This window comes from Microcaecilia unicolor, chromosome 13, assembly GCF_901765095.1.
Source record: "Microcaecilia unicolor chromosome 13, aMicUni1.1, whole genome shotgun sequence".
Lineage (NCBI taxonomy): Eukaryota > Metazoa > Chordata > Amphibia > Gymnophiona > Siphonopidae > Microcaecilia > Microcaecilia unicolor.
In genome coordinates, this window is record NC_044043.1 from 58,599,023 (window position 1) to 58,624,170 (window position 25,148).

General features: G+C 44.8%; 1 protein-coding gene and 1 pseudogene across 2 annotated transcripts in view; one reads left to right on the plus strand and one right to left on the minus strand.

Annotated features, from left to right (window-relative positions):
• Positions 1-226: 226 nt before the first annotated feature.
• On the minus strand, positions 227-1,419 carry LOC115482389 (annotated as a pseudogene).
• Positions 1,420-7,713: 6,294 nt separating this feature from the next.
• PHF12 (PHD finger protein 12) overlaps positions 7,714-25,148 on the plus strand; it is a 149,416-nt gene continuing 131,981 nt past the window's right edge. The window contains exons 1-2 of one of the 2 annotated variants that reach the window (XM_030222213.1): positions 7,714-8,338; positions 8,637-8,818. In XM_030222213.1, coding sequence (XP_030078073.1) covers positions 8,273-8,338; positions 8,637-8,818 — 248 coding nt within the window. In that variant the 5' untranslated portion in view covers positions 7,714-8,272. Of the gene's footprint in view, positions 8,339-8,636; positions 8,819-24,955; positions 24,961-25,148 lie in introns of those variants that run through there. The other variant, XM_030222214.1, reaches the window with a different exon arrangement.

Consider the following 25,148-nt stretch of genomic DNA (forward strand, 5'->3'; position numbering starts at 1 on the left):
AAAACCAGTAGTCTAATGTGAAGATGATTCAGCTGAAGCCCAAATCCAGGAAGAATACAGGATAACCCCTCCTACACAGATGGAATGTACAAAAGAGGGCTGGGGTTTGAAGAAAGACAGATTTTAGGACAAAATGGAACACAATGCATAGAGCTCGGGTGGGCACACACTGCTTGGTGAATAACCAGACACTGTTAAAGATGACCTTATGCAGTATGACCTCTGGTTTTCAGGGGGGATAAAGAAAATCAGCAGCTTGCCCACCCAGTGCTGAGGTTAAGCAGCTCTCTGTGCTACAGAAACAGAACAGTAATAACTGGAAAGTCAGATGACATATCAGAGCCATTCAGCAACAGATCAGGCTGTAGAAAGGATGTTCAACCATTCTGTTCACAAGTGGCTGCACTGCCTGCTTTTCTCACTGCTCAAACCAGTTGACCTGGAGAGCCTAGCTCCTCGCTATCCTGGTATCCACAAAGGCTCTCGCACTCTGAGGGCTGTGTAGCCTCCCCACGCTGCAGGTCGTTCAACTCTTTCGCACGGCCTGAGCAGCCAGGGCTGTCATGCAACAGGTGAAGCTCCTCCTCACTCTCCTCTCCCTGCACCTGGCAGCGGCACACTTCAATCCCAGAATCCCCTGTCAACCGTCTGTGCCAAAAATGCTCTTCATCCCCTTCTTCTTCCTCTTCGTCCACCTCCTCTATATCAGAGCATCGATGGCAGTCCACTTCAAAGAAATCTACATAGGATGAGAAAATGGTCTGCTTGGAGGATGGAAATTCCTTGATGGTGGTGGGCTCTCTGGGGGCACCAGCAACATCCTGGTCCTCAAGCCCAGGGCTAGCACTCAGAGTGTCAGCACTGGGAGCTCTGCTACCGCCCTCGCTGGGTGTGCTGGTGTCCATTTCGTCTGTGATCTGCACGGAGAAGGAGGTGCTGCTGGGAGATGTGACAGTGCTGGACTCACAGGAGCAGCTGCTGTAATTCTCTGAGTTTGGTGAGGGTGTTACCACACTTGTGTCCAAGTGGGAATGAGACCCACCCACCTGGGCAAGAATGGTGCTGTAGGGTGGTGGTGGGGTGCTAGGACGATGTGCCACCTCTTCATATGCTGGCAGCTTAAATGAAGCCAACATCCTGAGATCTAGCATGGAAGGAGGGTAGTTGCAGACACCATGATAAGCGATGAGGTTGATCTCCTGCTGGCGCTGCTGCTGCTGGCGCATTTTGGCACGTTGATGCCTGTAGGCACAACAGCAGCTGAAGAGGATGAGCACTGTCCAGAGAAGCCAGAACCACCACAGCTCATAGTAGTAGGTGCAGCAACCAGTCTCTCCACAGCAGTGACCTGTTTCACTGTGGAGAGATATATGGCTGGTTGTTCACCACCGGGCAGTACTCCCGATCCTTTAAACTCATGTCGGAGGTCGCCCACGACCGGCCCCGCAGTTTTCTTTCTCCAGCACCCCCCCCCCCCCCCCCAAACGCAATAACTTACTTCTCTTATACTTGATTCACCCCTATGATCTATCCCAAAGCTGAAAAGCCCAGGGTAGGGACATTCATGTCCTCTTCCCTACGCACACTCATGCCTGATTGAAAATTACGAAGACCTGATCCAGAGGATGCTGGACCCAATATAGGAGGACTTGTCATAGATCCACTGCATGAAGACACCCTGAAAAAACCCCAGGGAATATTATTTAAACAGAGACTCAAAAATTAGCACCATGGTGGTCCTCAAGTGCTACACTCCCCTTCAGCTGTAGAATTAACAAGTAAAGAGAACCTCTATACGAGTTCCAGCTTGTTAACTTTTTCCTCACAGGGAGGGAATATAAAACCCTCAGGCTTGGTCACCTTAATATAAGAACCACACACCTAAGCTTGTTGAGAACCCATCTCCAACTATCAGAGGTATCAACAAGTATTGGGGGGGGGGGGGGAAGAAAAGAATAAGATCACCCAGGAGCAAGCCACAGTCTCACAAAACCTATCTGACAGAGACTAAGCCCTGGAGAACAAAGGTTGTCAGTTCTAACAATCGCTTCTCTGTGGTACTAATCCCGATGAGGCGGCCATCTCCTCCTAATTATCCAAACTGCAATCATTTCTTCCCCTTGCCTGAGACACCAATGTGCTCCAGCACTCCAAACATTGCCAAGGTTAATTTGGGATCCTTCCATGCAGGGGCACATTTAGAGCTATAGAGAACTCAACTGCCAAAAAACTGCCAAAAGCAGGCATCCACATCTTGTGTGCAAAAGCAGCAGCTGAAAAACCCTTAAAAGACACTGATAGTACTTTCCCATGTAGAAAAGAAAGCATAGTTAAAGGCTGTTCCCAACCCTGCTCACCTAGCTTGAATGCAAGGTAGAGATGGGAAGACACTCAAGAGAAGCTCCGGCAAGCATGAAGGGAGCACACTGAAAGTCAAATCTGGAGATACCCCAGCTCTGTCATGACTGAGAACTGCCACATAAATCCTTATAAAAAGATAAGAAACCCCAGAGCCAGCCCCCTTCCCCCCCCCCCCATTACAGCCAGCCTCTGTCCCCTCTCCCCCGACAATGGCCCTGAGCTAGCCTGCCCTCCCCATCCAACTAAGGTGAGGAGCTCAGCTTGATTTTAGCAGGCTGCCCCCTGATCTCCTGCCTTCCACAATAATCCCTGGGAATCTCAGGTTTAAAAGGGATAGCAGAACTGCTCTAAAGAAGGCTCAGCCCCTCAGTCTCCATGATGGGGCAAAAGACAGTGGCCTCAAAAACACAGGCTTCTCGCTCCTGAAAGTGGGGGGCACCCATATCCTGCCCCAGGTAGGGAGGACATTGGTCAGTTCCCCAAAGGGAGAACTAGATCAAAGAAAGCAACTTTTGCAGAGCTAATAGTAACACTGGAGACCATACCCAAGGGCACTGTACAGCAAGGGTTCAGGTTGCCTTTTGCTCTGTAAGTACTTCCAAATGTCGACCTATAGAGAAACATGCAGGTGACCAGGAACCTGCCATTACCTGCTCTGCTTACACACCAGCTACAGGAGAAAAGGCTCCTCCTGGGCCAAATCAATTGCTGTTCCTATGTGCAGTCAGGGTCTCCCCCCCCACCGATGACATCTATGAAATTTCCGGGACTCAAGATCCTTGAGCCATTAACACAGCTGAAGCTTCCTCCCCATCACACAGTCCCCACAGCCTCCTGTCAGATTCCCTGCCCACATAAATAGGGTCTTCCCCTCTGGCAGCTCCCCATAGCTTTTTTTTTTTCAACCTTGACATGGTAAGCTCATTAAAAAGCACTGGAGTAATGGGGAAGGTGTGTGAAAGAATGGCGACAGAATTTATTCAGAGGAGGGGCAGAAAGCAGCCCATCCTGAAGGGCACAAACTCACCACCCTCACAACAAGCAACTAACATCATCATCTCCCCAGGACTGAGCTCACAGACCTATGTCCTGGCTCAACCCTGAGAGAACTATCAGGGTAAAGGGGAAAATCACTCACCTCCCTGTGGGACTTCTGCCAGCTCAGCCACGACAAGTGAACATCCGTGGGGTCAAGGCTTGGGTCCCTCCAAGCTCAATCAGTGAAAGGTCTGTAGACTGAACTGTAGGAGTCATCCATGGCCAGGGAGTCAACTAAGGAATCATAGTCTCGTAGACTGTACACCAGGAGGCCAGCCAACACCTCATATTCCTGCAGCAGCTATCCAACCTCCAGCATCTGCAGGGAAATACTGGCAAGTTCCAAGGTTGCACTACACCTTGAATGAAGGAATGGCCTAGTGGTTAGAGCACCACTCTTAATATCCAGAGGTGCCCAGTTCAAATCCCACTGCTGCTCCTTGTGATCTTGGGCAAATCACTTAACCCTCCATTGCCTCAGGTACAAACTTAGACTGTGAGCCCTCCAGGGACACTGACCGCCTTATTTTCGAAAGAGAAAGACGCCCATATTTCGACCCAAATCGGGAGATGAGCGTCTTTCTCCTGTGGGCGCCCAAATCGGTATAATTGAACGCCCATTTTGGAAGTCTTCAACTGCAATCTGTTGCGGAAACGGCCAAAGTTGACATGGGCGTGTCGGAGGCGTGGTGAAGGCGGGACTGGGGGGTGTTTATCGGCCGAGGAGAGATGGGTGTCCTCGGCTGATAATTGAGAAAAGAAAGGTGTTTTTAGCGCGAATTTGGGTCACTTTTTTTTTACCCTTTTTTTTCATGAACAAGTCCCAAAAAAGTGTCAGATGACCAGATGACCACCGGAGGGAATCAGGGATGACCACCCCTGACTCCCTCAGTGGTCACTAACCCCCTTCCACCCAAAAAAAACTGTAAAAACTTTTTTTTTCCAGCCTGTATGCCAGCCTCAAATGTCATACCCAGCTCCCTGACAGCAGTATACAGGTCCCTGGAGCAGTTTTAGTGGGTGCATGCACTTCAGGCAGGCAGACCCAGGCCCATCCCCCCACCTACCTGTTACACTTGAGGTGGTAAATGGGAGCCCTCTAAACCACCCCCAAAACCCACTGTACCCACATCTAGGTGCCCCCCTTCAGCCATAAGTGCTATGGTAATGGTGTAGAGTTGTGGGCAGTGGGTTTTGGGGGACTCAGCACTCAAGGGAAGGGAGCTATGGACTTCAGAGGTAGGTAACTTTTTTTTTTGTAATTGTTACAAGTGCCCCCTAGGGTTCCCGGTTGGTGTCCTGGCATGTGAGGGGGACCAGTGCACTACAAATCCTGGCCCCTCCCACAACCCAATGCCTTGGATTTGTTCGTTTTTGAGCTGGACGCCTTCAGTTTCCATTATCGCTGAAAAACGAAACCACCCAGCTCAAATCCGCACAAATCCGATGCATTTGGCTGGCACAAACCGTATGGACGCCCATTTTTTCTGAAAATACGGTTTGTCCCGCCCCTTCACGTACCCGTTCTCGGAAATAGATACCCATGGAGATGGGCATTCGCGTTCGATTATGCCCCTCTGAGTGTAACTCACCTTGAGCTACTACTGAACAAGGTGTGAGCAAAATCCAAATAAACAAACACCTTACAGTATACTGGTATTATCACTGAATTATCAGTAGTCCCTGCCTCTGTCTGCTGGTAGGACATAACCCACTCGTCTGCACTGATCTAGAAGGAAGATAAGGAAATGATAAATATACTCTATACTAATTTTAATATAAACATGCATTATAAATTTTTTTCCTCGTTATCTCTAGCAACAATTTGCAAGGAAATGGTTAATGTCCAGGGACAGCAACTGGTTTTGTTTATTTTCCAATTTGCATTGTTTCAATGTAGCTTACAAACAAAATAATATCATTACATTTGAAGGAATGATCTGTGTTAGTTGCATGAACAAAGGTACGTGTATATTTTAGTGGTGATAATCATATTAACAATTGGCTATCTGGTTGACGTGTCTAGTTTGTTGTCCCTATGTTTCTTCATACATGCCTTATACAAACTCAAACATACCAGAAGTTTCTGGAAATAACCATGTCTGTTTTACCACAAGTTACACTTGACACGTCTCCTTCCTTTTTGAGTTAACCATGTGAAGCCATTTGTTCTGATGTGAAACTGGAGAAATGAATGTAAAATATCTTAATCAAAATCCTTGTACAGCACTTCTTTCTGCCAAACGGGAGCGCAGAGAAGCCACAAAAATGCTATTTACTTTAGATTATTGTTTAATCTGTAGTGGGAGAGATATATTTTAACATTTGGAAACAAAAGCTTTATTCTTCAGTCTACCAAGAATAGCAGGATAATATTTGCTTATTTTGTGGTTGACAGCGAACATCCTGGTACAGTATAAAAAGCAGCCTTTGACCAGGCTACTGTACAATATAGAACGTAATTAACACCTGACCAAAACTGCTTATAAATAAAGCAAGTACTTGAAACAAGATGAGTATGATCTGACCATTTGCCCAAGTGCTCCCCAATATAGAACCAAACGGTATACAAATAGGATGTGTGCTAGTATGGGAGAGCATAACAGTTGCCCCTAGCACAGACCTCTGTGTTTATACCAACATAAGAATAGCCATACTGGGTCCATCTAGCCCAGTATCCTGTTTCCAACAGTGGCCAATCAAGGTCACAAGTACCTGGCAGAAGCCCAAATAGTAGAAAGATTCCATACTACCAATCCCAGGGCAAGCAGTAGCTTTCCCCGTGTCCTATCTCAATAGCAGACTATGGATGTTTCCAGCACTGACACAGATGAATGCACATGCAACTCCAGGTGCCAATAAAAATTTTTATGCTCAGTCCTGAGCGTGCATACAATTTTCAACAGCCAACCACTCTGCTTTTTCTCTAAGTGCACCTGCCCCCTTAGTTCTGGGTCCCCCCCCCCCCCCTTTAACCCATGTCTTTTATGGAACCCATAAAATAGTTGCTCATTTCTTGAGAGAAGGTGGTAGAACTAGAGAAAATAAATTTAGATTGCAGGGGGCCGACTCAGGAATAACACGGGAAGTACTTTTTCACAGATAGGGTGATAGATGCCTGGAATGCCCTCCCGCGGGAGAAGGTGGAGATGAAAACAGTAACAGAATTGCTATATGCAAATATTGAGCGCATCACCAGCTAAGCTTGTCAGCCAAATCGGGCCAACCAAATAGCTTAGTATAGGCAGGCAGTCTTGGCTCTGAACTGCAATTATGGAATTGGAATCTGTATTCCTATATACAGTTTTTGAAACCAGCAATGCACTTAACAGTTGTAACAGAAGGGGGCGCCAGAAAGCCAGATTCAACCCTCCAGAAATAAAGCAACAGGGAGGCTTAAACCACAGACGGTCTTACCCGCCACATCCAGACGACCGACGCAGTAACACTACGCCTGCGCAGTTACCGGCGAATCCTTTGAATACGAAACCGAGCACGTTAACGTCTACACAGTAGTAGGAAAGTGGCGCCGGACCTTAAACAGATTAGCTCTTATCTAATTGATACTACCGTCCATCCAGGCAGACTCCAGTGATTTCACTCTGACAGCCCCAACTCTGAGACGAAGCGAGCACTATAGCAGCATTACAAATATCAACACCCACAGCAATTCCACTTACAGGGCACGGAGCACAGCTCAATAATTAGAGAGAATCAAGCCGAATTACCGCAACCTGGAGTTCCAGTGCGCATGCGCACCGCCAGCCTCGTAAAAACCGGACAATAAATAATAAAGACTAACGTGACTACAGCACAAGCGAAGAAGCAACATCGTGGCGTCGTTCACAGCAAGCCAGCCAAATAAGCTCAAGTGGCTAAGGCTAAATACGCAATACTAGTCTGCTACTCTCCTATACCAACATGGCGCTAAAACAGCTTTGGCGCCCCTCCCCCGTGTACGCTTTAATCACGTTTCACCCATCTCCACTCTGCCGAGAGCGATTCAAGTAGGATAATTATGTTTATGTGCGTTCCACAAAAAGAAAATCGCTACAGCTATTCAGACAGGTGTCCCTGTCAAACCTGTCATATCCCAATACCATGCTCTGTCTCACCTTTACCAAGATGGCGCCTATCCTGCATAAATTCTGCGCTTGCCCGGGGCCGCGAAACCTTTACCAAGATGGTAATTGTCAATCTGTGGCACTGCACAGAATGGTTCCTATACCACCTTAACAAATATGGCGACTAGTAAACTTACAGGCGCGTGCGCCGGACTGGCTATCGCGCTTGCGCATAACGCTGTGGCTCGCAGTAAGTTTGCGCCAAGTGCGCGTCGGCGGTGGTGGAGGGAGACGCACGTAAGCAGGTTCCTGTGGCGGAGACCGAGCGCGGGCACGGAGGAAGCGCGCCCGAGGGGATCTATATCCCGGGTCAGAGCCGGAGCCAGCGGTGGGGACATATTGACAGATAGCAGTAGCCACCATCTCCGGCCTGTGGAGCGACCGTGAGGAGAGTCACGCCACCGCCGGGCCCCCGGGGACATCATGCCCGCGGCCGGCCTGCGAAGCGCCAGCAGCGGCCTTCGCTCCGGCCGTAGGACGAGGAACCAGCTGCATGTCGGCTAGACTTGGTGCAGGCCGCACGGAACCCGCCAGCGCGCCGCTCGGCCTTTCTGCTACCCTAGCTCCTGGTCTTTGCCTAGGATTAGTGATCGGGGCTCAGCTCAGCTGCGTGGAAAGGACGTGGTGGGGCCCTGTGAGCCCCGGCAGCAGCCCAGTGCCCACCAGGGCCCCGCCGCCTCTTTGTTTTCGGTGCTCTCTGGAACTCGTCCTCGCCTTCTGTTCTTCCCCTGGTATCCGCAGTTGGATGAATGTGGGAAAAAATGGAGACCAAAACTATCGTGTACGACTTGGACACGTCTGGGGGACTGATGGAGGTGAGTGCCGGGAGGGGCGGGCGCTCCGAGGGCCCAGGCAGATTTGTGGCAGGAGAAGGAAGTGAAAGGGCCGAAGTTGCTGTTATGGGTAGGAGGGGAGTAATATGAGAATCCTCAGTTGGTGGGCTCCTGGATGAAGAAGGGTGCTAAGTGTGGTAGACTTCTCTGACTTCAACAGAGGGAGGGAAAAAGCACCGTATATATGTATTACGGTTCACGTGGAGGCTAAGGATGGGGTTGGCAGGTGGGGGCTGATTTCTAGAAGCTTGATATTTGCATCTCTTCTGCACAATTTTAGCAAATCCAGGCGTTGCTGGCTCCTCCTAAAAGCGAAGAAGGGGAAAAGAAGAGCAGGAAGCCCGAGAAAGAACCCCGGAGGAGCGGCCGAGCCACAAATCACGATAGCTGCGATAGCTGCAAAGAAGGAGGGGATCTGCTATGCTGCGACCACTGCCCGGCAGCCTTCCACTTGCAGTGCTGGTAAGGATGAGGCTACCCACTCCGCCTTCCTGTCTAATCCTCGTCCCTCCCAGCCCCCACCCCGGGTGTTCCTCTGGTTTCTGTCAATGGATTCCCCTTCCTGATTGCTAGGGCAGACATACCGTTCACCTCCTCTTCGTGTCTCGGGATATCCAGATTTGGTTCTTCAGAAGTAGTTGGTGGCTGGCTACTATGCGCCAGTGCAGGCTTGGCGACTGGGATCGAAGGAAGCAGATTATGTGGGCTGAGCTTGTTGCATTTCTTGCCCCCTCGCTCTGTGCAGCTGTTCTGAAATATGGAGGCTGCACAGGTCTGTGTCGGTACAATATGGCGACCTTCCTTTAAATTATATTTTTATTCTCAGCGCCATTTTGGCCGCATAGATGATTTGCAGCCCTCGCTCCCAGTGCTGGTTTTGTGGTTCGTCCTGTCGGAGAACTTTTTCTCCGTTGTCTTGTGTTCTGCAGGATCTTGTAGTGGGGATTTCAGCGATCGATTTAGGAAAGGAGTGATTTTTTTTTTTTTTTAGAATGAAATAAAAATCTTCGGGCAATGGGGTGGTTGTGTGTGGAGCTAATCCTGCTGTTTGGGAACAGCTCCGCAAAACTCTCGATCCCACTCGGTCCAGTCTTCTGGCTGTACGAGTTTTCGCTTTCTCTTTCTGCGCAAACCTCATCCCGTGGGATGTTGTAGAACAGCCAACCCAAATGATAAAGTAAAAGCAGTTTTGCCGCGTTTCTAACGTACGTGGCTCAACGTTTCCGCTGCTTATTAACGCCTAAATAACATCTTGCCCAGTACCACTACTTGTATTCTGTTATTCTCTGTGATTAGCCAACTGGTAATTACAGGGCTTGCAATTGTTGGTTACTGCGAAGGAGGACGTTAGCAGTGTAGTAAAGCAGATATCAGTCGCAATGTTTTGTTAGCTTTTACATAGGTGAGAGGATTTACGGAACCATTATGAAACAGCGATTGTTATGATGGTTATGGCAGTCTGTTCATGCATTTGTGTTGAGGAAGGTATTTCCTCGTTTTGTGTATGTATGCATGTAGCCGTCGCTATATTTTTGTTTGAGGGTTTATTTCTCTTGTTAGGAATGTAGGTAGGATTGGGGGCCTACTGCTGGAAATGCATTTCTGAAATTAGATGTGACCATTCCTTGGGGGGTGGGGGGTCTTGTTACAAGTGTTCATTTCAGTTTTATCTTTCATCTGGTTTTACTGTGGCCCAAAGTTTGCTATCAAATTCATTACCTGATTTTAATATTCTGCCTCTTTATTGTGCATACAGTACACATGTAATGGATTATTGTTTTGTTGTACTGTAGTGCTTAATAGTTGACACTTCCTATAAGAAATGTTTTTATTTTATGGTTTAACTTTTTTATTGATGTCACATCCACAACATTTAAGCATCAATTACAATCACCAAAATGATATCTCTAAAGTCAATAACAAAACCTTTTGTTAAAGTAACATCAAACTTTTACATAGTCTTTTCATCCTTCCCTTTTCCCCCTCCCCCCCCCCCCCAACCAAATGTTTTTATTTTATGATAGTTTCAGCTCTGTCCAGTTTACTAGAACTCAGTTTGGTAGTAAGTTCTTAATATATGGCACCTGTTGACAGAGTACCTTCTCAGCATTCTTAAACAGTGCACTAGGTAGGATATGACCAGTCAGTCATGTTTCAGAGCTGTTAAGAATTAACATGGTTGTGGACCCTAAGTTGTAGAATCCTCTGTCTACACTTGATTCAGTCTTTGTTCATATTTTGAAAGGAGCTCACTGATTATATTGTAGGATATAAATAGCAGTGGTCATGGTAAATGAAGATACATAACCTTTGTTTCATTGTTTCAACTTTAAACTATCACATCTCTGTTAAACCTCATTGGCTATGATGATATCACTGCACAAAACTGCTGTTTTTTTTTCTGTATGTGGTGTATATGTATTTATATTTTAATTATGTTGTACAGTGCCTAGATTTTATTGCTTTATCTTCTTTGCATCTTATTTTCCTTTTACAAAATGCTGTGCAGGGCTGAAGCAAGAGCGCTGCCTAGTTATTTTAGTGTTAGGTTTGTGCTTGGAATTCTGCTTTACATTTATAGAAATACAGAACATAACAGCAGATAAAGACAGGGGCAGAAGCATTAAACTTACCAGGCCAGCTTTTTTTTTTTTTTTTTTTGACCAGTTCCAGCCAGTCTAACGAGCATGTTATTCAGTGGGAGATGCACAAAGAGGTTCTGCAAGCTTTTTAACCTCTGCAGCAGCAGTCAATGGTGATAGCATGCTAATTCATTTAAATGAGCGTATCTGTATGCAGATGTGCATGCTGAGGGATCTACAGCTGTTCTGTGCGATGCACAAAAAAGCCTGTCCACCTTTACCTGGGGAAATTTTATGGGAGGTGTGGAGCAGCCTAGCAAGTCCTTTGCAGTTTCTAGGGAAGAAGGGTCTTGAAGTCCTTGTGTTAGGAGAATAAAATCACCTCGGCTCTAATGCAATCTGAACCCCACCACATGCAACTCACTCTCTTGTGTTAGGAGAATAAAATCACCTCGGCTCTAATGCAGTCTGAACCCCACCATATGCAGCTCTCCCTCCTCTGTGTCTTCTGGCACTCCGATCCCTTGGACTGGTGGGTCTCTCCTGGCACAGTTGCAGCACAAACAGGACTGCTAACAGTGGCTTCCCTGAGCCCGTTCCTTTCTTCTGTTCTATCACCCGAAAACCCACCTGAGCTCAGTGAGCATGCTGGATCTGAGCTGGCAGTTAAGGACAAACGAGAGGTAGAGGAAGGCAGCCAGTGACTGTTAAACCTGACTTTGCAGCAGTATTGGAGGGGAGAGGCGCCATGAAGCAGTAACAGAGGGATGACATGAGCCAGATCGCAAAGAGGTACTTGCAGGTTGGTTGTCTTGAGGCAGGGGTGGATTGGGAGCTGTAGCGGCCTGGAACAAAAAAAGTGTGCCGGTGCTTCACTTTGAAAAATTGTGGTGGTGGGGAGTGAAGATACCCACAACTTTCATACACGTAGTTTGTATGCTTCTATGAAAGCTGTGGGTAGCACACTGAGCATGCACAGAGCAGCCACGCTTAGCGATTGTTAGCAACTGGCTTTTTCACTACAGTGCTGCTTGCTTTGTGAGCAGTTCATTTGCATGCAATTTTTTTTTTTTTTTTTTTTGGAGTGTCACTATTTCTACTTCAGTAACTCTTAGCGAGCAGTGCTTTATGGGGACTTTGTGCATTGGTCCCTTAGTTTGCTGAATTTACTTTCTGGTTTAATGCCATAGAACTAGTAGATCTTGGGTTTCCTTTTACTTCACTGTTCTTATTTCATAAATTCCATTACAAATTTTATTTCTCTTTTGAGAAACTTTTGCTAGGTCCGCCACCCTTTCTATGAAGATACATTTTCTGATATTCTAATTCTGTTCTCTTGGAGCCTCATGGTGTGAAATGTTTCCACAGCAAAGTGCTTGCTCATTATGCATTATAATACCTTTTTAAAATATCTAAAAAAAAAAAAAAAAAGATTTTCCTTTCTTCTGGGGTATGCAAACTTAGGCCTCTGAATTTCATTTCCTATAGCTTTTGTTGCAGCCCTTGCCCCATCTTGGTAGCCCTTCTTTGTATTGGTTTAAGCCTTTCTATAGCATTTTGGTGATATGGTCTTACCAATAGGCCGTACAGACAAACCTGGATTTAGGCATAGACATTTGACTAGTGTGTGCCAAATTCTGAATTTAGCCTAAAAGCTGATTTATTTGGTGACTAGTTTTTTAAATTGCCTAAACAAACAAAAAAAAAACTTAAAAAATGACGTACAAACAGCTCCCATGATGTTCTCTGTTTCATGGAGAAAGAGCTCCCACCCCCTTGTCACTAGCCTATGGAAAAACTTAACTTCCTTTTCTCTGCTGTCTTTCATCCTGTGCCTCTTTGGCCACTACTTTTCATGACACAGTTTCTACATGTCTCCCCCCCCCCCCCACACCAAACTTGGTACACAGACTTGGGGTTCTGAATAAACATTAGAGCTGGATATAGTTCAAGTGTCACACATGCTGCTGAAGTAATCAGGGATGAGTTGAGAAGAAATGAGGACATCCACCTAATACAAGTACACAAATATGGCTGTCAGGAGAGGTGCAATAAGAAAACCCACCTGAATGCAACACTGGTAGTAAGAGTCAGAACAGATCACAAATGGGAAATTTTGGTGCATTCTGAAGACAAAGTGCAAGAGCTCCCAATCCCACATCTAAAGCAGAAGGATCCTTGTTGTAAAGTTAAGTCACTGAAAGTAATTATTCCCAGTCAATTATGTCAGACAAGACAAAAATATTAAAATGCTGTAAAGTGGAAAAGCAAATTTCATTTGCCAGTTTTTTCACATTGTTGGCTTGCTCGTGTTTCTGGTTGACATTTCTATTCAGTAATACCTCCAGCTGTATAAAAAAAAAAATTTTGTTCATTCTGTATTTAGACAGAATTTCCTTGTGTGTGTTCAGGGCAGTGGCTGACATAAGTTACTCATTTCCTTTTGCATTGTAGATAGGGAAAGGGATTGGGACTTGATACATACCACCTTTGTGGTTATCAAAGCGGTTTACATATTAATACAGGTACTTACTTTGTACTTGGGGCAATGGAGGGTTAAGTGACTTGCCCAGAATCAGGAGCTAGCATTTCACACCTTTCCTTGTATAAATATTTTTTAACTTGAGTCTCAGTAAGAGCAAGCTCAGGAGTATAAATTACAGCACAATCTTAAATTATATGCAAATATGCCTTGTTCTAACATGAGCAGCAACTGTTTTCTTAGTTTTATGAAGTTGTCCTATCGAGAGATTTTTATTTTTAATTCTTTTTTGTTGTCCCACTTCCTTTCTCTCTTCTTACCTATTCTCAGGTGTTTGGGAACCACTGTTGTAGTGCTTTTAGTTAACTAACGCCTCCTCTTTCCCCTCCACATACAGATAGGAAGGTCTGTATTCCCCCCCCCCCCCCCCCCCCCCCAAGGTGGAATGTAGCATCCTTTGAGGAACATTCGGGAAGCTTAGTTAACCTCAGAAGGTGCAGGCCAGATCCCATAGATGAAATTTTTGTCAATAGAGAAGAAATACACCATTATGTGAGGGAGAGTGTGTGACTTGTCTCATCTGAAGATTCAGGCTTGGCTTCTTCTTTTGGTACTGCGCCAAGATTTTCTCTTCAGAGGAGTTTGTTTTGATTTCCTTTGTTTTTGCCATCTGCCCACTGTTTCCTCTACTGTGAGGGTTTCCATTTTTAATTACTATGCCGGAAGAAGAACTTTGCTAGTGAGGAAGGATTTCCTGCCTGTGTGTCCTTGGTGTATAGGTCCCTCTGTTCTTTATTTCTTTATCCTGAAGTATGTTCCTCAGCTGATTTATACGTAAGCACAAGGTTTGAGATCTGTCAGAAAAGTGCCTTCAAGGCTGAGTTTTCTCCTTTTGGGGAGGGTGATTGGTTTTGCACCTGAGATGGTTTTTGTTGACTTATTTTAACAAAAACTGCCCTTAAGGTTTGTTTAAAGCCTGTGCTTTACAAAACATTTTTCAGAGGAATAAATCTGGATATGGCATAGCCCCTGTGCAGGTTACCTGAATATATATCTGTTTTCTTTTTCATCCATTGGGTTTTAACCCCTCAGCCAGCGGATAAAAATAGAAACTTATGCGCTGTGAGCTCTGTGCTATAAGAGCAAACTAGTATTCTTGGTCTCCAGCAAGTGGTGAACATCCTGTGCTGGTCTAATGAGAGCTCTTGGGCCTAGTTGGAGAAGTGCTTGCCCAATAGAGCAGAAGCAGTAGGAGGGATCCAAGTCCAGCCAGGAGAAGTGCCTGTACTGGGAATACTTGAGCCCAGGTTCCTTTCCTTTTTAGGTGCACCTGGCCTATAGGGTGTGTGTGTGTGTTTTTCTCCCTTTGTATTTTGTTGTTTTGCTCTGTCCCCTCTCCTTTTCCCTTTATTTTAGTTGGTGTTAAAAAAAGGGAGAGGGGCTCTGGTACTCGTATTGTTGCCCAAACCACAGTACTTCTGAAGAGGGAGGAGGGAGCTCCTAGAATCACAGGAGGAGTTGAAAGCACCTCCCACCCACAAAGGCTGTCTTAGGCATTAGGAGTAGTGCAGAGATGTCCAGGCAGCTTCATGGCAGTGGTGAGGTCCTTTAGCTGCCTGCTGCCTTGTCTTTCCCATGTTGGGCAGGCTAGAGAGCACCACTAGTGGCACCACTAGTGGCAGTGAATGCCAAAGCAACCTCCGAAGCAGTGCTGCTGAGTGAACAGGCAATGTTGGTGGGGCCCATGTCTTGTCAGCAGTGCAAGAAGGGGGGAACATGTCTAGGTGCAGGCGGATCTCTTTTCTGCTGTGGCCTCATGGAAGCACCTTTGGCGCTAAACAGTACTCCTGGTGTGGGAAGTGTTGTAGCAGTGAAGGAGTCTGTGTTGCATGCCAGGGAAGCCCTGACCTCACCTTATAGTATCAAAAGGTGTGGGGGAATTTGCCATGTTCTCCAGGGTTACAGAAGAATGCATGGCAGCCCCTCCCCTTGTCTTATTCCTGGAGAGGAGTTTAGAGATGGGGTGTCGCAGAACAAGATCTGGCTGCATCTGTGTTGCTGCTCTACAGGGCTTTTATGTTAAAGTAGACACTGAGCACTGTAGAGATTGGGTCCAGAGAAGGCCAAAGGGTCTTTCAGTCTAATTAGGCACATTTAGAGAACTATGTGATGTAGTCACTGCCTTGGGGGGGCTTGCAGTGGCTTTGCTTAGTCAGTGAGACTGCAGAGGGATCTTTGCTAGATGATCTCCTGGAAGAGAGAGCTCCAAGTAGGGAATGGAGATAATGGCCTCAGTAGTTGGGCTCTTCCCGGAAGGAGCAGCTCATAGGCCATAGGCATAATTTCTCAATCCCTGGCGGTGCTGAGTATTTCAAAGCCCTCAGTCAAGGATGTGGGGACCTTGGAAGATTGAATCAAAACCGCTGGGAGTTTTTAGTGGCATATGCATCAAGCTTAGAGCATATTTTGTGGATTTTAGTTACAGGATGCTGCATCGTTTTGACTTTGTTTAATTTGTGTATACACTATACCCCCGATGCAAGCATCATGGCTGTGTCTGGTACTGTTGACTTTTTAATAAATTTTCTATTTTTCTGCAATTCCTGGTTTTTCTCCATATTTGATTGCCTTCCATTTACGGTTTGTCTGCTTGAAACCAGCACTTCAAGCCTTGATCTCAGCAGAGTAGGGAATGCCAGAAACTGGGTTCAGAGGTGGCAGAGCCATGGGTACGTTGTACCTATTGGTCATTGAGAAGAAAAAAAGCTCAGATTCCCTAGAGTGGACACATTTGTAACTGCAGTAACTAAGAAGATGATGGGGGAACTCTGTTAAAACTTGCAGGATCCTAATCTTGATTTGCTGCTCAAGCAGTGTTTTGAGGTGTCAGCCCTAGGCCTTAGCAGTCTGCAGAGCATCTCTATCTAGGGTGTGTTTGCATGAGTGGAGGACTTGTCAAAGGGAGATTGTAATTTGGGAGGTGGGTTGCTTGGAATTGGGCATGTCTTAGGTAGCAAATGCTCTTTATGGTGCAAGGAATGGCACTTACACTACCACCATGGTATTATTGGAAAAGACTATCTCAACTAGCAAGGGTGAATGATGAATCTCACAGTAGCAAAAGAAGCAGCTGCTCTTATTTTGGTGGGGAGAGAGACCCATCTGCGGGCCTTGTTTGCAGCAAATATAGTGGGAGTACAGAATGTTTAAGTGGATTTCTTGAGTTGGTTGACTTTAGATCCAGGAGAATGTGAGCTCTTGGACAAGGCCTTTGTAATGATTTGCAACTGTTTGGGGGGGGGGGGGGGGGTGAATTCCAGTGATGGATCTTGTGGCAACAAACTGGAACACTGGGTTGTGCCTTTTTTCAGTCGACAAAAAGAGTTTGGGGCAGCGGGAATTGGATGCCTCCTGCAAAAATTGGCCCTGGTCAGAGTTATTATAGTTGTTCCCTCGCTAGGCTGTGTGCTACAGAAAGTAGTGTATTATCTAGATTTGGTTGTGCTAGCAGTGCCAGATTGACTATGCACACATGATACCTGGATTTGCTTGTTTTCACATGGGGGGGGGGGGGGGGGGGGGGCATTTTTTTGCTTTCCAAGGAGAGGGGCTTTTGATTCAAGGACTAGTCTTTGTGGATGACCTGTCTCCTGTGGCCTGCTCTTGAGAGGTGATATTTGAAGTGTAAGGGTTACATAGAAGGGGTTATTACTACCATATTACAGACAAAAAACGGGTCTACCTCCTTAGCCTATACCAGAATCTGGAGAGTCTTTAGAGATGTGATGTGGAGAGGGAGGTTGGGATCCTTTCTATTCCTTGCTTGCCCAGATTTTGTCTTTCCAGGATAATTTGAAGGGGGTTAGCCTTGCTTGGTTCCTTGAAATTTCACATTAGTGTTATCTTGTTTCTGCTATTGCCTAGAAGGTTTCTTGTTGGGAGCCTCACCCAGTTGTGGTATACTTTCTGAAGGGCCTAGCATAATTACAGCTTCCAATGTGTTCAGTGGTGCTGTCATAGAATCTTAATGTAATGCCCAAAGCTCCATTGGCAGCACCCTCAAGCACTCAAGAAGGCATTTTTAAAGAATTTGACCTTAAAGATTTGTGTTTGCTGGCAATTTGTTCAGTAAAGAGTTTCAGGTTTGCAGGCCTTATCTTGTTAGGAACACTTTACATATGAGGAAAGACTAAAGAGGTTAGGGCACTTTTCGCTTGCAAAAGGTGGCTCAGGTGAGATATGATTGAGGTCTACAAAATCCTGAGTGGTGTAGAGCGAGTAGAAGTGAATTTTTTTTTTCTTTCAAAAAGTACAAAGACTAGTGGACACTCAATGAATTTACATGGAAATACTTTCAAAACAAATAGGAAATATTTTTTTTTACTCAATGAATAGTTAAGCTGTGGAACTCATTGCCAGAGGATGTGGTAACAATGGTTAGCATATCTAGGTATAAAAAAAGGTTTGGACAAATTCCTGGAGGAAAAGTCCATAGTCTGCTATTGAGACAGATATAGGGAAGCCACTGGTTGCCCTGGGATTGGTAGCATGGAATGTTGGCGACTATTTGGGTTTCTGCCAGATACAGTGGTGGAAATAAGTATTTGATCCCTTGCTGATTTTGTAAGTTTGCCCACTGACAAAGACATGAGCAGCCCATAATTGAAGGGTAGGTTATTGGTAACAGTGAGAGAGAGCACATCACAAATTAAATCCGGAAAATCACATTGTGGAAAGTATATGAATTTATTTGCATTCTGCAGAGGGAAATAAGTATTTAATCCCTCTGGCAAACAAGACCTAATACTTGGTGGCAAAACCCTTGTTGGCAAGCACAGCGGTCAGACGTCTTCTGTAGTTGATGATGAGGTTTGCACACATGTCAGGAGGAATTTTGGTCCACTCCTCTTTGCAGATCATCTCTAAATCATTAAGAGTTCTGGGCTGTCGCTTGGCAACTCGCAGCTTCAGCTCCCTCCATAAGTTTTCAATGGGATTAAGGTCTGGTGACTGGCTAGGCCACTCCATGACCCTAATGTGCTTCTTCCTGAGCCACTCCTTTGTTGCCTTGGCTGTATGTTTTGGGTCATTGTCGTGCTGGAAGACCCAGCCACGACCCATTTTTAAGGCTCTGGCGGAGGGAAGGAGGTTGTCACTCAGAATTGTACGGTACATGGCCCCATCCATTCTCCCATTGATGCGGTGAAGTAGTCCTGTGCCCTTAGCAGAGAAACACCCCCAAAACATAACATTTCCACCTCCATGCTTGACAATGGGGACGGTGTTCTTTGGGTCATAGGCAGCATTTCTCTTCCTCCAAACACGGCGAGTTGAGTTCATGCCAAAGAGCTCAATTTTTGTCTCATCTGACCACAGCACCTTCTCCCAATCACTCTCGGCATCATCCAGGTGTTCACTGGCAAACTTCAGACGGGCCGTCACATGTGCCTTCCGAAGCAGGGGGACCTTGCGGGCACTGCAGGATTGCAATCCGTTATGTCGTAATGTGTTACCAATGGTTTTCGTGGTGACAGTGGTCCCAGCTGCCTTGAGATCATTGACAAGTTCCCCCCTTGTAGTTGTAGGCTGATTTCTAACCTTCCTCATGATCAAGGATACCCCACGAGGTGAGATTTTGCGTGGAGCCCCAGATCTTTGACAGTCATTTTGTACTTCTTCCATTTTCTTACTATGGCACCAACAGTTGTCTCCTTCTCGCCCAGCGTCTTACTGATGGTTTTGTAGCCCATTCCAGCCTTGTGCAGGTGTATGATCTTGTCCCTGACATCCTTAGACAGCTCCTTGCTCTTGGCCATTTTGTAGAGGTTAGAGTCTGACTGATTCACTGAGTCTGTGGACAGGTGTCTTTCATACAGGTGACCATTGCCGACAGCTGTCTGTCATGCAGGTAACGAGTTGATTTGGAGCATCTACCTGGTCTGTAGGGGCCAGATCTCTTACTGGTTGGTGGGGGATCAAATACTTATTTCCCTCTGCAGAATGCAAATAAATTCATATACTTTCCACAATGTGATTTTCCGGATTTAATTTGTGATGTGCTATCTCTCACTGTTACCAATAACCTACCCTTCAATTATGGGCTGCTCATGTCTTTGTCAGTGGGCAAACTTACAAAATCAGCAAGGGATCAAATACTTATTTCCACCACTGTACTTGTGACCTGGATTGGCCACTGTTTGACCTAGATGGACCATTTGTCTAATCCAGTATGGCAATTCTTATGTTGGACAGATGCAGGGGTTTCTCTTAAAATGGTTCTCTTTTTTTTTTCTCTCTAAAGTGGTGTCTCGTGTTAATCAGGTGATGATGCCTGCCTTTAGTCAAAAGGACTGTAGAGAGAACTTCCAAGTGCTTAGGGCCCTTGGATGTGGGAAAGGCCCTGCCACAGTATTTAGAGATGACACAATTTTCACAAGTCAGATCATTTTATTTGTTCTATTTGGTCGGGCTGGGTAGGATGAAGAAGCAGAGTCACAACTTTAAGAGGTGATTGATTTAGCCTGTGTTCTCAAGGGTCAGATCTCTCCTCTAGTCTTCATGCTCATCCTAACATAGGAATGGATATGTCTTGAGTAGAATCAGTTGATTAGTAGGTGCTAAACCTGGATAAGATGGTAGCTTGCTGGATAACGGGTTCTCAGCCTCAGCCATCTTTGGTCCCGATTTCTGTTCAGTCTTCCCATTAGTCCGGTGGCTTCTCTTTGTTATCTTGGTATTATACTAGATAGTATTTCAGGCACAAATTTCTTTAGCTAAACTAGGTTTCCGTATGTTATGTAAACTCCGCCCTCTTCGGGAGATACTACACTCTTCTGCCTTTCATACTTGAATTCTTAATATGGCATCTTGGTTACTGTAATGTTTATTCTGGTATCCCCTTCTATCAATACAAACTTCTTCAGAATCTTCACGGGACCCTACCTGCCCTTCCAACTATTGCCCATCTCCTCCATTTCACATTGACTACTCTTGACTTTTTCATCTTGGGCTATACTTGAGCCATTCCAATTTGGCTTTCACCCTCTAGATTCCATAGAAACAGCCTTTGCCAAAGTCTCCAATAAACTGTTCCTGGCCAGATCCAAGGAACTTAATTCGCATTCTTACTTTTGACACTGTTGGCTTACTACCTACTTCTTGATACGCTGTCTTTGTTTAGATTTCAGATATTTGATCTAACTTCACTTTCTTTGTCTCTTTCCTATTGCACTTAGTGGAGGAGGATTCACTAAGCATACAGAGCTTATGCCACTATCAATTGGTGTACCTTGGGGCTCTGTCTTAGGACCCTTGTACTCTTATTGTCTCCCATGGTTTTTTGTACCATCTTTACACTGATGATTCTCAAATGTACCTTTACACCAGGATTCCAGGCCCAAATCCCAACCCTTTGCCTAATTTGCTGCCTGGATGTTCCACTGCCATCTGAAACTCAGCATGGCCAAGACTGAGTTTCTTATCTCCCCACCCCCCCCCCCCCCCCCCCAACCCACTTCTTCCCTTCCCCCATTCTCTGTTTCTGCAGATGACTGTCATCTTACCTGGCTTCTCGGCTCATAACTTTGGAGTCATCTTTGACTCCTCTTTCTTTCTCTTCACATATCCAACAGACTACTAAAATCCTATTTCTTTCATTACCAAAATTTGTCTCTTCTTTTCTGAACACACTACCAAAACTCTTATCTGCGCCCTCATCACCTCTCGCTTAGACTGTTGCTCACAGGTCTTCCATTGAACCATTTCTCTCCCCTTCAATCTGTTCAAAATTATGCTGCATGACTTGTCCTCCACCAGTGTCACTACTCTCGCATGTCTTATCAAGTCACTTAGTTGGCTTCCTATTCATTTCTGCATACAATTTTATTTTACTGACTTGTAGAACGAATGCACTTACAACTTCTCAGTATCCTTCCTCTGTCATATCTCTCCCTACGCAACATTCCCATTCACTCTATTACCAGCTTCAGACTCGGTCCCTTCCGTCTTGCTGTGCCATACACCTGAAATAGATATCATGCTCCATTTCTGGCTAGCTTCAAATCCAAGCCATAAACCTACCTTTTTTTTTTTAGGCTGCTTTTAACTTCTTAACACCTTGTCTGTTTAATGTCCATGTTTTAATCATTCCCATAGTAAATGAAACTTCCCTAATCTTGTTTGTACATTCTGTCAAGCAGAGATAGTGCTATGTGTTTTGTATCTATAGTAATATTTGTATAGATGGTATCTTCCACCACACAAACTGAGAAATATTCATCACACTATTTATGATAAACGCTGGAGAAGGTATGCTGTCTCTATCACATTAGTTTTGACAAAAATGTGAGTTAGATCTTTTGTAATATGGATTTTGACCTTAATCACATAATGGACCCTTTTAACAATATTGCAGAGACGTCCTTTGTTGTTTTAGCAACAACTTAGGTATGAAGTAACACTTTTCGTTGTAAAAGACATCGTGCTGCTGATGAGTCCTTGTAGCTTGCTGGCAAGTTTAAATGACATTGAATATGACAGGTAACAGGTTTCCCTTATTTCCGTGTATTTGATATGGAGAATTCGCCTTTCAGTCTTCTGATTTTCATTTGATTAGCTTATTTTGAGATAACCCCCAAATAAACATTAGTTTATTTTGATATATATATATAATTTAATCCTCGTCTTTTTCTTTATATAATACTCCAAATGTTATATTAGTAGTAGTAAGTCTGAGCACTGATAACAGAGTACGTGATTTAAGTTTAAACTTCATTTTATTTTATTGAATTCTTTTGAGGTCTCAAAGCTAGGTGCAGCACCAGTGCTTTTGCTGTATCAGAACTTTAGTTCCAGTACTGGTTGGCTTGCTCAGGCAAGGTCCAAGCTAATGAGTTGTCATTTTTACAGAATTTTGGAATTTAATATTTGTTAGTCCTAAGCATTTGAATTTAGCTCACTACTTCTCAGTAGTTCAAAGCAAGTTACCGTTAGGTCCTCAGGTATTTTCATATCCCCTGAAGGTCTTATAATTTAAGTTTGTACCTGAGGCAGTAGATAAAAGAGAAAGTTAGAAATAGTACAGAAAAGCAGAAGTTAAAGAAAAAGAAAGCTATAAAAATTCCTTTTCATTCCAGCCACACCAGTCTGAATAAGTGAGAATGTGTTCACTTTCCTACCAGCAGATGGAGGTAGAGAGTTGAAATGTCCAGTAACATCTTCTGTTGTCCCTGATGCCTGATGTACAGTTCTCATCTACAGGATAGAAACAGAAAATGTCCATTCTCCACTGCATTATACATTTATAATCTTGACTGTGGTGTGCCTCAAGGTTCACTTTTTGCACTGAACTGCTCCTCTTCAGTATTTTCTTGAGCCCACTGATTGTCCTGATTTATGAACTTCTGATAACAGCCTATTATATGCTGATGACATTTTAATTCATTACATAAGTAATGCCACACTGGAAAAGACCAAGGGTCCATCGAATCCAACATCCTGTCCACGACAGCGGCCAGTCCAGGCCAAGGGCACCTGACAAGCTTCCCAAACGTACAAACATTCTATACATGTTATTCTACTACTACTACTTATCATTTCCCGGAATTGTGGATTTTTCCCAAGTCCATTTAGTAGCGGTTTATGGACTTGTTCTTTAGGAAACCGTCTAACCCCCTTTTAAACTCTGCCAAGCTAACCGCCTTCACCACGTTCTCCGGCAACAAATTCCAGAGTTTAATTACGTGTTGGGTGAAGAAACATTTTCTCCGATTTGTTTTAAATTTACTACACTGTAGTTTCATCGCATGCCCCCTAGTCCTAGTATTTTTGGAAAGCGTGAACAGATGCTTCACATCCACCTGTTCCACTCCACTCATTATTTTATATACCTCTATCATGTCTCCCCTCAGCCGTCTCTTCTCCAAGCTGAAAAGCCCTAGCCTCCTTAGTCTTTCTTCTTAGGGAAGTTGTCCCATCCCCGCTATCATTTTCGTCACCCTTCGCTGCACCTTTTCCAATTGTACTATATCTTTCTTGAGATGCGGCGACCAGAATTGAACACAATACTCAAGGTGCGGTCGCACCATGGAGCGATATAACGGCATTATAACATCCTCACACCTGTTTTCCATACCTTTCCTAATAATAGCCAACATTCTGTTTGCTTTCCGAGCCGCAGCAGCACACTGAGCAGAAGGTTTCAGTGTATTATCGACGACACCCAGATCCCTTTCTTGGTCCGTAACTCCTAACATGGAACCTTGCATGACGTAGCTATAATTCGGGTTCTTTTTTCCCACGTGCATCACCTTGCACTTGCTCACATTAAACGTCATCTGCCATTTAGCCGCCCAGTCTCCCAGTCTTGTAAGGTCCTTCTGTAATTTTTCACAATCCTGTCGCGAGTTAACGACTTTGAATAACTTTGCGTCATCAGCAAATTTAATTACCTCGCTAGTTACTCCCATCTCTAAATCATTTATAAATATATTAAAAAGCAGCAGTCCTAGCACAGCCCCCTGAGGAACCCCACTAACTACCCTTCTCCATTGTGAATACTGCCCATTTAACCCCACTCTCTGTTTCCTATTCTTCAACCAGTTTTTAATCCACAATAGGATTTTTCCTCCTATCCCATGACCCTCCAATTTCCTCTGTAGCCTTTCATGAGGTACCTTGTCAAATGCCTTTTGAAAATCCAGATACACAATATCAACCAGCTCCCCTTTGTCCACGTTTGTTTACTCCTTCAAAGAATTGAAGTAAATTGGTCAGGCAAGATTTCCCCACACAAAAGCCGTGCTGACTCGGTCTCAGTAATCCATGTTCTCGGATGTGCTCTGTAATTTTGTTTTTAATAGCCTCTACCATTTTCCCCGGCACCGTCGTCAGACTCACCGGTCTATAATTTCCCGGATCTCCCCTGGAACCTTTTTTAAAAATGGGCGTTACATTGGCCACCCTCCAATCTTCCGGTACCACGCTCGATTTTAAGGATAAATTGCATATCACTAGCAGTAGCTCCGCAAGCTCATTTTTCAGTTCTATCAGTACTCTAGGATGAATACCATCCGGTCCAGGAGATTTGCTACTCTTCTCCCCTACATCTCAGAATAGCATTGAATCTGATCACTTCATGGCTAAGCAAAAATCTACTCCTTAATCAAAACTATAGCCGCCTGGGTTACTGGCCAGTCTTGTGTTTCAAATCTGATATGTTGCTTTCGTGGTTCTCCCCTTACTTTAGTCTCTCAATTTTAAGTATCTTAGAGTAATACTGGATCAGGAATTGGCTGTATGTCCTTTTTCTTTCTAAGTTTCCAAGTTTATTAAGTGCTTAATATATCTGGATTGTAACATCATCTACTCTAGTCTCCCAAAATCACTCCGTCACAGTGTTCAGACTGTGTACAAAATACAGCTTTTAGTATATTGGCACGTTACAAGGTTTGACCACATCACCCTACTCTTATGTTATCACTTGTTTCCTATTCAATATTGCAATCAATACAAAATTCTTACTCAAAAGATCTTGCATGCTGGTGTCCCGTCTTACTCTTTCCACTTATCACACTCCTTGGATACTGTGTTCCCTTAAGTCATTGGCTACACATGCCATCAATCTTATATGCGAAATGGGAGTCTACTAGACGACGAACGTATTTGTTTTTTTAACCATGTATTTATCTTTATTGATGAGAAAAGAGTAAGCAACATAGAGCCAATATTC